Source organism: Embiotoca jacksoni, unplaced genomic scaffold (genome assembly GCF_022577435.1).
Source record: "Embiotoca jacksoni isolate LCO1_2020_lvr unplaced genomic scaffold, fEmbJac1.0.p SCAF_10, whole genome shotgun sequence".
NCBI lineage: Eukaryota > Metazoa > Chordata > Actinopteri > Embiotocidae > Embiotoca > Embiotoca jacksoni.
In genome coordinates, this window is record NW_027185230.1 from 16,441,302 (window position 1) to 16,454,100 (window position 12,799).

The 12,799-nt window shown below is 30.7% G+C and overlaps 1 protein-coding gene across 1 annotated transcript in view; it reads right to left on the bottom strand.

Moving 5' to 3' along the window:
- The window catches only part of LOC138204947 (uncharacterized), a 36,609-nt gene that overhangs the window by 12,441 nt on the left and 11,369 nt on the right, over positions 1-12,799 (bottom strand). Inside the window, 6 exon segments of the mRNA XM_069160524.1 lie at positions 11,240-11,359; positions 11,455-11,555; positions 11,849-11,919; positions 12,003-12,172; positions 12,528-12,585; positions 12,587-12,753. Of these exon segments, the coding sequence (XP_069016625.1) occupies positions 11,240-11,359; positions 11,455-11,555; positions 11,849-11,919; positions 12,003-12,172; positions 12,528-12,585; positions 12,587-12,753 (687 nt within the window).

The following is a 12,799-nucleotide window of genomic DNA, read 5'->3' on the forward strand; positions in this document are numbered from 1 at the left end:
TGTAGCATGTCGTCCAAAATATGAAAAAAAAGTCATATTGTAGCATGTCGTCCAAAATATGAAAAAAAAGTTATATTGTAGCATGTCGTCCAAAATATGGAAAAAAAAGTCATATTATAGCATGTCGTCCAAAATATGGAAAAAAAGTCATATTGTAGCATGTCGTCCAAAATATTGGAAAAAAAGTCATATTGTAGCATGTCGTCCAAAATATGGAAAAAAAAGTCATATTGTAGCATGTCGTCCAAAATATGAAAAAAAAGTCATATTGTAGCATGTCGTCCAAAATATGGAAAAAAAGTCATATTGTAGCATGTCGTCCAAAATATGGAAAAAAAGTCATATTGTAGCATGTCGTCCAAAATATGAAAAAAAGTCATATTATAGCATGTCGTCCAAAATATGAAAAAAAGTCATATTATAGCATGTCGTCCAAAATATGAAAAAAAAGTCATATTATAGCATGTCGTCCAAAATATGAAAAAAAAGTCATATTATAGCATGTCGTCCAAAATATGGAAAAAAAAAGTCATATTGTAGCATGTCGTCCAAAATATGAAAAAAAAGTCATATTATAGCATGTCGTCCAAAATATGGAAAAAAAAGTCATATTGTAGCATGTCGTCCAAAATATGGAAAAAAAAGTCATATTGTAGCATGTCGTCCAAAATATGGAAAAAAAGTCATATTGTAGCATGTCGTCCAAAATATGGAAAAAAAGTCATATTGTAGCATGACGTCCCAAATATGGAAAAAAAGTCATATTGTAGCATGTCGTCCAAAATATGAAAAAAAAGTCATATTGTAGCATGTCGTCCCAAAATATGAAAAAAAAGTCATATTGTAGCATGTCGTCCAAAATATGAAAAAAAAGTCATATTGTAGCATGTCGTCCAAAATATGAAAAAAAAGTCATATTGTAGCATGTCGTCCAAAATATGAAAAAAAGTCATTTTATAGCATGTCGTCCAAAATATGAAAAAAAAGTCATTTTATAGCATGTCGTCCAAAATATGACAAAAAAAGTCATGTTATAGCATGTCGTCCAAAATATGACAAAAAAGTCATGTTATAGCATGTCGTCCAAAATATGAAAAAAAAGTCATTTTATAGCATGTCGTCCAAAATATGGAAAAAAAGTCATGTTATAGCATGTCGTCCAAAATATGGAAAAAAAGTCATATTATAGCATGTCGTCCAAAATATGGAAAAAAAAGTCATGTTATAGCATGTCGTCCAAAATATGGAAAAAAAAGTCATATTATAGCATGTCGTCCAAAATATGGAAAAAAAAGTCATATTATAGCATGTCGTCCAAAATATGGAAAAAAAAAGTCATATTATAGCATGTCGTCCAAAATATGGAAAAAAAAGTCATATTATAGCATGTCGTCCAAAATATGAAAAAAAGTCATATTATAGCATGTCGTCCAAAATAATGGAAAAAAAGTCATGTTATAGCATGTCGTCCAAAATATGGAAAAAAAGTCATATTATAGCATGTCGTCCAAAATATGGAAAAAAAGTCATGTTATAGCATGTCGTCCAAAATATGGAAAAAAAGTCATATTGTAGCATGTCGTCCAAAATATGGAAAAAAAGTCATATTGTAGCATGTCGTCCAAAATATGGAAAAAAAGTCATATTGTAGCATGTCGTCCAAAATATGAAAAAAAAGTCATTTTATAGCATGTCGTCCAAAATATGAAAAAAAAGTCATGTTATAGCATGTCGTCCAAAATATGAAAAAAAAAGTCAATTTTATAGCATGTCGTCCAAAATATGAAAAAAAAGTCATGTTATAGCATGTCGTCCAAAATATGAAAAAAAAAGTCATTTTATAGCATGTCGTCCAAAATATGAAAAAAAAGTCATTTTATAGCATGTCGTCCAAAATATGAAAAAAAAGTCATTTTATAGCATGTCGTCCAAAATATGAAAAAAAAGTCATGTTATAGCATGTCGTCCAAAATATGAAAAAAAAGTCACTTTATAGCATGTCGTCCAAAATATGAAAAAAAAGTCATATTGTAGCATGTCGTCCAAAATATGAAAAAAAAGTCATATTGTAGCATGTCGTCCAAAATATGAAAAAAAAGTCATATTGTAGCATGTCGTCCAAAATATGGAAAAAAAGTCATATTGTAGCATGTCGTCCCAAAATATGGAAAAAAAGTCATATTGTAGCATGTCGTCCAAAATATGAAAAAAAAGTCATATTGTAGCATGTCGTCCAAAAATATGAAAAAAAGTCATATTATAGCATGTCGTCCAAAATATGAAAAAAAAAGTCATATTGTAGCATGTCGTCCAAAATATGAAAAAAAAGTCATATTGTAGCATGTCGTCCAAAATATGAAAAAAAAAGTCATATTGTAGCATGTCGTCCAAAATATGGAAAAAAAGTCATATTGTAGCATGTCGTCCAAAATATGAAAAAAAAGTCATATTGTAGCATGTCGTCCAAAATATGAAAAAAAAAGTCATATTGTAGCATGTCGTCCAAAATATGAAAAAAAGTCATTTTATAGCATGTCGTCCAAAATATGAAAAAAAAGTCATTTTATAGCATGTCGTCCAAAATATGACAAAAAAGTCATGTTATAGCATGTCGTCCAAAATATGACAAAAAAGTCATGTTATAGCATGTCGTCCAAAATATGAAAAAAAAGTCATTTTATAGCATGTCGTCCAAAATATGGAAAAAAAGTCATGTTATAGCATGTCGTCCAAAATATGGAAAAAAAGTCATGTTATAGCATGTCGTCCAAAATATGGAAAAAAAGTCATGTTATAGCATGTCGTCCAAAATATGGAAAAAAAAGTCATATTATAGCATGTCGTCCAAAATATGGAAAAAAAAGTCATATTATAGCATGTCGTCCAAAATATGGAAAAAAAGTCATATTATAGCATGTCGTCCAAAATATGAAAAAAAAAGTCATATTGTAGCATGTCGTCCAAAATATGAAAAAAAAAAGTCATATTGTAGCATGTCGTCCAAAATATGGAAAAAAAGTCATATTGTAGCATGTCGTCCAAAATATGAAAAAAAAGTCATATTGTAGCATGTCGTCCAAAATATGAAAAAAAAGTCATGTTATAGCATGTCGTCCAAAATATGAAAAAAAAGTCATGTTATAGCATGTCGTCCAAAATATGAAAAAAAAGTCATTTTATAGCATGTCGTCCAAAATATGAAAAAAAAGTCATTTTATAGCATGTCGTCCAAAATATGAAAAAAAAGTCATATTGTAGCATGTCGTCCAAAATATGAAAAAAAAGTCATATTGTAGCATGTCGTCCAAAATATGGAAAAAAAAGTCATATTGTAGCATGTCGTCCAAAATATGAAAAAAAAGTTATATTGTAGCATGTCGTCCAAAATATGGAAAAAAAAGTCATATTATAGCATGTCGTCCAAAATATGGAAAAAAAGTCATATTGTAGCATGTCGTCCAAAATATGGAAAAAAAAGTCATATTGTAGCATGTCGTCCAAAATATGGAAAAAAAGTCATATTGTAGCATGTCGTCCAAAATATGAAAAAAAAGTCATATTGTAGCATGTCGTCCAAAATATGGAAAAAAAGTCATATTGTAGCATGTCGTCCAAAATATGGAAAAAAAGTCATATTGTAGCATGTCGTCCAAAATATGAAAAAAAGTCATATTATAGCATGTCGTCCAAAATATGAAAAAAAGTCATATTATAGCATGTCGTCCAAAATATGAAAAAAAAGTCATATTATAGCATGTCGTCCAAAATATGAAAAAAAAGTCATATTTTAGCATGTCGTCCAAAATATGGAAAAAAAAAGTCATATTGTAGCATGTCGTCCAAAATATGAAAAAAAAGTCATATTATAGCATGTCGTCCAAAATATGGAAAAAAAAGTCATATTGTAGCATGTCGTCCAAAATATGGAAAAAAAGTCATATTGTAGCATGTCGTCCAAAATATGGAAAAAAAGTCATATTGTAGCATGTCGTCCAAAATATGGAAAAAAAAGTCATATTGTAGCATGTCGTCCAAAATATGGAAAAAAAGTCATATTGTAGCATGTCGTCCAAAATATGAAAAAAAAGTCATATTGTAGCATGTCGTCCAAAATATGAAAAAAAAGTCATATTGTAGCATGTCGTCCAAAATATGAAAAAAAAGTCATATTGTAGCATGTCGTCCAAAATATGAAAAAAAAGTCATATTGTAGCATGTCGTCCAAAATATGAAAAAAAGTCATTTTATAGCATGTCGTCCAAAATATGAAAAAAAAGTCATTTTTATAGCATGTCGTCCAAAATATGACAAAAAAGTCATGTTATAGCATGTCGTCCAAAATATGACAAAAAAGTCATGTTATAGCATGTCGTCCAAAATATGGAAAAAAAGTCATGTTATAGCATGTCGTCCAAAATATGGGAAAAAAAGTCATGTTATAGCATGTCGTCCAAAATATGGAAAAAAAAGTCATATTATAGCATGTCGTCCAAAATATGGAAAAAAAAGTCATATTATAGCATGTCGTCCAAAATATGGAAAAAAAAAGTCATATTATAGCATGTCGTCCAAAATATGGAAAAAAAGTCATATTATAGCATGTCGTCCAAAATATGAAAAAAAGTCATATTATAGCATGTCGTCCAAAATATGGAAAAAAAGTCATGTTATAGCATGTCGTCCAAAATATGGAAAAAAAGTCATATTATAGCATGTCGTCCAAAATATGGAAAAAAAGTCATGTTATAGCATGTCGTCCAAAAATATGGAAAAAAAGTCATATTGTAGCATGTCGTCCAAAATATGGAAAAAAAGTCATATTGTAGCATGTCGTCCAAAATATGGAAAAAAAGTCATATTGTAGCATGTCGTCCAAAATATGAAAAAAAAGTCATTTTATAGCATGTCGTCCAAAATATGAAAAAAAAAGTCATGTTATAGCATGTCGTCCAAAATATGAAAAAAAAGTCATTTTATAGCATGTCGTCCAAAATATGAAAAAAAAGTCATGTTATAGCATGTCGTCCAAAATATGAAAAAAAAGTCATTTTATAGCATGTCGTCCAAAATATGAAAAAAAAGTCATTTTATAGCATGTCGTCCAAAATATGAAAAAAAAGTCATTTTATAGCATGTCGTCCAAAATATGAAAAAAAAGTCATGTTATAGCATGTCGTCCAAAATATGAAAAAAAAGTCACTTTATAGCATGTCGTCCAAAATATGAAAAAAAAGTCATATTGTAGCATGTCGTCCAAAATATGAAAAAAAAGTCATATTGTAGCATGTCGTCCAAAATATGAAAAAAAAGTCATATTGTAGCATGTCGTCCAAAATATGGAAAAAAAGTCATATTGTAGCATGTCGTCCAAAATATGGAAAAAAAGTCATATTGTAGCATGTCGTCCCAAAATATGAAAAAAAAGTCATATTGTAGCATGTCGTCCAAAATATGAAAAAAAGTCATATTATAGCATGTCGTCCAAAATATGAAAAAAAAAGTCATATTGTAGCATGTCGTCCAAAAATATGAAAAAAAAGTCATATTGTAGCATGTCGTCCAAAATATGAAAAAAAAAGTCATATTGTAGCATGTCGTCCAAAATATGGAAAAAAAGTCATATTGTAGCATGTCGTCCAAAATATGAAAAAAAAGTCATATTGTAGCATGTCGTCCAAAATATGAAAAAAAAGTCATATTGTAGCATGTCGTCCAAAATATGAAAAAAAGTCATTTTATAGCATGTCGTCCAAAATATGAAAAAAAAGTCATTTTATAGCATGTCGTCCAAAATATGACAAAAAAGTCATGTTATAGCATGTCGTCCAAAATATGACAAAAAAAGTCATGTTATAGCATGTCGTCCAAAATATGAAAAAAAAGTCATTTTATAGCATGTCGTCCAAAATATGGAAAAAAAAGTCATGTTATAGCATGTCGTCCAAAATATGGAAAAAAAGTCATGTTATAGCATGTCGTCCAAAATATGGAAAAAAAGTCATGTTATAGCATGTCGTCCAAAATATGGAAAAAAAAAGTCATATTATAGCATGTCGTCCAAAATATGGAAAAAAAAGTCATATTATAGCATGTCGTCCAAAATATGGAAAAAAAGTCATATTATAGCATGTCGTCCAAAATATGAAAAAAAAGTCATATTGTAGCATGTCGTCCAAAATATGAAAAAAAAAGTCATATTGTAGCATGTCGTCCAAAATATGGAAAAAAAGTCATATTGTAGCATGTCGTCCAAAATATGAAAAAAAAGTCATATTGTAGCATGTCGTCCAAAATATGAAAAAAAAAAGTCATATTGTAGCATGTCGTCCAAAATATGAAAAAAAAGTCATTTTATAGCATGTCGTCCAAAATATGAAAAAAAAGTCATTTTATAGCATGTCGTCCAAAATATGACAAAAAAGTCATGTTATAGCATGTCGTCCAAAATATGACAAAAAAGTCATGTTATAGCATGTCGTCCAAAATATGAAAAAAAAGTCATTTTATAGCATGTCGTCCAAAATATGGAAAAAAAGTCATGTTATAGCATGTCGTCCAAAATATGGAAAAAAAGTCATGTTATAGCATGTCGTCCAAAATATGGAAAAAAAGTCATGTTATAGCATGTCGTCCAAAAATATGGAAAAAAAAGTCATATTATAGCATGTCGTCCAAAATATGGAAAAAAAAGTCATATTATAGCATGTCGTCCAAAATATGGAAAAAAAAGTCATATTATAGCATGTCGTCCAAAATATGGAAAAAAAAGTCATATTATAGCATGTCGTCCAAAATATGGAAAAAAAGTCATATTATAGCATGTCGTCCAAAATATGGAAAAAAAGTCATGTTATAGCATGTCGTCCAAAAATATGGAAAAAAAGTCATGTTATAGCATGTCGTCCAAAATATGGAAAAAAAAGTCATATTATAGCATGTCGTCCAAAATATGGAAAAAAAGTCATGTTATAGCATGTCGTCCAAAATATGGAAAAAAAGTCATGTTATAGCATGTCGTCCAAAATATGGAAAAAAAAGTCATATTATAGCATGTCGTCCAAAATATGGAAAAAAAAGTCATATAGCATGTCGTCCAAAATATGGAAAAAAAAGTCATATTATAGCATGTCGTCCCAAAATATGGAAAAAAAAGTCATATTATAGCATGTCGTCCAAAATATGGAAAAAAAGTCATATTATAGCATGTCGTCCAAAATATGGAAAAAAAGTCATGTTATAGCATGTCGTCCAAAATATGGAAAAAAAGTCATATTATAGCATGTCGTCCAAAATATGGAAAAAAAAGTCATATTATAGCATGTCGTCCAAAATATGGAAAAAAAGTCATATTATAGCATGTCGTCCAAAATATGGAAAAAAAGTCATATTATAGCATGTCGTCCAAAAATATGGAAAAAAAGTCATATTATAGCATGTCGTCCAAAATATGGAAAAAAAGTCATATTATAGCATGTCGTCCAAAATATGGAAAAAAAGTCATGTTATAGCATGTCGTCCAAAATATGAAAAAAAAGTCATATTGTAGCATGTCGTCCAAAAATATGAAAAAAAAGTCATATTGTAGCATGTCGTCCAAAATATGAAAAAAAAAGTCATATTATAGCATGTCGTCCAAAATATGAAAAAAAAGTCATATTGTAGCATGTCGTCCAAAATATGGAAAAAAAGTCATATTGTAGCATGTCGTCCAAAATATGGAAAATAAGTCATATTGTAGCATGTCGTCCAAAATATGGAAAAAAAGTCATATTGTAGCATGTCGTCCAAAATATGAAAAAAAAGTCATATTGTAGCATGTCGTCCAAAATATGGAAAAAAAGTCATATTGTAGCATGTCGTCCAAAATATGAAAAAAAAGTCATTTTATAGCATGTCGTCCAAAATATGAAAAAAAAGTCATGTTATAGCATGTCGTCCAAAATATGAAAAAAAAGTCATTTTATAGCATGTCGTCCAAAATATGAAAAAAAAGTCATGTTATAGCATGTCGTCCAAAATATGAAAAAAAAGTCATGTTATAGCATGTCGTCCAAAATATGAAAAAAAAGTCATTTTATAGCATGTCGTCCAAAATATGAAAAAAAAGTCATTTTATAGCATGTCGTCCAAAATATGAAAAAAAAAGTCATGTTATAGCATGTCGTCCAAAATATGAAAAAAAAGTCATTTTATAGCATGTCGTCCAAATATGAAAAAAAAAGTCATATTGTAGCATGTCGTCCAAAATATGAAAAAAAAGTCATATTGTAGCATGTCGTCCAAAATATGAAAAAAAAGTCATATTGTAGCATGTCGTCCAAAATATGGAAAAAAAGTCATATTGTAGCATGTCGTCCAAAATATGGAAAAAAAGTCATATTGTAGCATGTCGTCCAAAATATGGAAAAAAAGTCATATTGTAGCATGTCGTCCAAAATATGGAAAAAAAGTCATATTGTAGCATGTCGTCCAAAATATGAAAAAAAGTCATATTATAGCATTGTCGTCCAAAATATGAAAAAAAAAGTCATATTGTAGCATGTCGTCCAAAATATGAAAAAAAAGTCATATTGTAGCATGTCGTCCAAAATATGAAAAAAAAAAGTCATATTGTAGCATGTCGTCCAAAATATGAAAAAAAAATCATATTGTAGCATGTCGTCCAAAATATGAAAAAAAAGTCATATTGTAGCATGTCGTCCAAAATATGAAAAATAAGTCATTTTATAGCATGTCGTCCAAAATATGAAAAAAAAGTCATGTTATAGCATGTCGTCCAAAATATGAAAAAAGTCATTTTATAGCATGTCGTCCAAAATATGAAAAAAAAGTCATATTGTAGCATGTCGTCCAAAATATGAAAAAAAAGTCATATTGTAGCATGTCGTCCAAAATATGAAAAAAAGTCATATTGTAGCATGTCGTCCAAAATATGGAAAAAAAGTCATATTGTAGCATGTCGTCCAAAATATGGAAAAAAAGTCATATTGTAGCATGTCGTCCAAAATATGAAAAAAAAGTCATATTGTAGCATGTCGTCCAAAATATGAAAAAAAAGTCATATTGTAGCATGTCGTCCAAATATGAAAAAAAGTCATATTGTAGCATGTCGTCCAAAATATGGAAAAAAAGTCATATTGTAGCATGTCGTCCAAAATATGAAAAAAAAGTCATATTGTAGCATGTCGTCCAAAATATGAAAAAAAAGTCATATTATAGCATGTCGTCCAAAATATGAAAAAAAAGTCATGTTATAGCATGTCGTCCAAAATATGAAAAAAAAGTCATATTATAGCATGTCGTCCAAAATATGAAAAAAAAGTCATATTATAGCCATGTCGTCCAAAATATGAAAAAAAAGTCATATTATAGGCATGTCGTCCAAAATATGGAAAAAAAAAAGTCATATTATAGCATGTCGTCCAAAATATGGAAAAAAAGTCATATTATAGCATGTCGTCCAAAATATGGAAAAAAAAAGTCATATTATAGCATGTCGTCCAAAATATGGAAAAAAAAAGTCATATTGTAGCATGTCGTCCAAAATATGGGAAAAAAAAGTCATATTGTAGCATGTCGTCCAAAATATGGAAAAAAAGTCATATTATAGCATGTCGTCCAAAAATATGGAAAAAAAAGTCATATTATAGCATGTCGTCCAAAATATGAAAAAAAAGTCATATTATAGCATGTCGTCCAAAATATGAAAAAAAAGTCATATTATAGCATGTCGTCCAAAATATGAAAAAAAAGTCATATTATAGCATGTCGTCCAAAATATGAAAAAAAAGTCATGTTATAGCATGTCGTCCAAAATATGAAAAAAGTCATATTATAGCATGTCGTCCAAAATATGGAAAAAGTCATATTATAGCATGTCGTCCAAAATATGGAAAAAAAAAGTCATATTATAGCATGTCGTCCAAAATATGGAAAAAAAAAGTCATATTATAGCATGTCGTCCAAAATATGGAAAAAAAGTCATATTATAGCATGTCGTCCAAAATATGGAAAAAAAAAGTCATATTATAGCATGTCGTCCAAAATATGGAAAAAAAGTCATATTATAGCATGTCGTCCAAAATATGGAAAAAAAGTCATATTATAGCATGTCGTCCAAAATATGGAAAAAAAAGTCATATTATAGCATGTCGTCCAAAATATGGAAAAAAAGTCATATTATAGCATGTCGTCCAAAATATGGAAAAAAAAGTCATATTATAGCATGTCGTCCAAATATGAAAAAAAAAGTCATATTATAGCATGTCGTCCAAAATTTGAAAAAAAAAGTCATATTATAGCATGTCGTCCAAAATATGAAAAAAAAAGTCATATTATAGCATGTCGTCCAAAATATGAAAAAAAAGTCATATTATAGCATGTCGTCCAAAATTTGAAAAAAAAGTCATATTATTAGCATGTCGTCCAAAATTTGGAAAAAAAGTCATATTATAGCATGTCGTCCAAAATATGAAAAAAAAAAGTCATATTATAGCATGTCGTCCAAAATATGAAAAAAAAGTCATATTATAGCATGTATCCAAAATATGAAAAAAAAGTCATATTATAGCATGTCGTCCAAAATTTGAAAAAAAAGTCATATTATAGCATGTCGTCCAAAATATGAAAAAAAAAAGTCATATTATAGCATGTCGTCCAAAATATGAAAAAAAAAGTCATATTATAGCATGTCGTCCAAAATATGAAAAAAAAGTCATATTATAGCATGTCGTCCAAAATATGGAAAAAAGGTCATATTATAGCATGTCGTCCAAAATATGGAAAAAAGGTCATATTATAGCATGTCGTCCAAAATATGAAAAAAAAGTCATATTATAGCATGTCGTCCAAAATATGAAAAAAAAGTCATACTATAGCATGTCGTCCAAAATATGGAAAAAAAGTCATACTATAGCATGTCGTCCAAAATATGAAAAAAAAAGTCATATTATAGCATGTCGTCCAAAATATGGAAAAAAAGTCATATTATAGCATGTCGTCCAAAATTATGGAAAAAAAGTCATATTATAGCATGTCGTCCAAAATAATGAAAAAAAAGTCATATTATAGCATGTCGTCCAAAATATGGAAAATAAAGTCATATTATAGACATGTCGTCCAAAATAATTTCCATATTTTGGACGACATGCTATAGTGTGACTTTTTTTTTTCATATTTTGGACGACATACTGTAGGATGACTTTTTAATGATTTATACATTAAATCGTTCGTGTGTTACCTGCAGGACAGTTTCCCTCCCAGGGTTGTGTGGGTGGAGGAGGGGTGTGGACATCTCCGGGGAGCTTCTTGCATACGTAGCCCGCTCCAGCCCGACCGCAGTTGGCATCGTTCCATCCACCTTAACAAGCCACAGTTCATCGTACACGTCAGCACGGGAAGTTGTTTGGTAAATATAGATAACACAAAAAAAACACAGCCATATCTAGTTTATACCTTGATGTCTGTTCATCTGCACACACTGTTCCTCCCCGTTGGCGTTGTTGGGCTCGCCTGGACTCCAGTGAGTGTATGTCACAGGAGAGAAGTCGACCCACCTGAGCAGGTAAAACAGAGAAATCTTCTCAACTGACATTTTGTATACGTGTAATAAAAATAAAATCCTGCCTGGAGCAGAATTAGCAGTCTGATAGTCACATATTTTTACATTTTAGAGTAGACACATTTGCAGATGTTCAGTGATAATGGAGGAATGATGGCTTCATGTGGGTGATTTAAATTGATCTCTGATGTTAGTCTGTCAGTCTGCTGCTCAGATGAAGGAAAAAATGGTGTCTTTTCTGAGGTTAGATTTTCCCTTCAGATTAATTCCAGTTAGAAATACACTTACATGTACTGTCCATTTGCAATGCCAAACATGCTCATTCCAATCCAGGCTGCAGAAACCTGTCCTGTTCCCACCTGGAGGAGCGGGTAAAACATCAAATTAACATAATGAAGTCTAAAGAGGTAAAAAAAAAAGAAAGAAAAGAAAAGAGACGTACCATGCTGTTAACGTAGGTCTGTTCCTCTGTGTTATGGATGGACACGAGTAAGGCCTTCTCTTCGTGGCAGCGCCTCATGGCCGTGTGGAAGTCAACGATGTCGGTGTCATTGTAGTAGTAACAGACGTTCTTGTTCTTCCTCCAGCCGGGGTTGCTGCCACAGTCAGGAGCTGATGGTTGAAGTATGAAGAAAAAAAAAAAAGCTTTTATTTTATGCTACAAAAAGCCTCAATCCCCTCAATCAATCTGTTACTAGTTTTGCAGATGTTTTAAACCAAAATTTTTTTGATTAAGTACTTAATGTGTTTTAGATTATCTAATGTAGGCTAAGACATAAATAAATACATGAAATAAACTGACTAGAGTAGTAAATTAGTGTCTCTTTTCACCTTCACGTTTTACATTTGTATTTTGAAACATTAAAAGTCCAAGATTTCTGAAACTCATCTCTAAATTAACGCTCGACATGGTTGTGTCTGGTTCCCTCTGTTCAAGAAGAACAGATGCATTGTAGGGGAAGTTTACCTGGCAGAGGAGGTGGAGGCACTGGGGGCAAGATGGGGTTTTTTCCCTTGGCGATCATTACATATCCAGTCCTGATGAGCGTCACAGTTGAGATCGTTCCACCAGGAGACGGTCCCGTTGGTGCTGCTCACCATCTCCACGCACTGCTCGCGGCCCTCGTGGTTGTTGGGCTCGCCGTGACCCCAGTTGGTGTGGGACAGGGGTGTGCCGTCGCTCCAAGTATATCCTGCAAAATTAGTTTTGTTTTTTTTCTTTACTTAGATCCGGTTTAG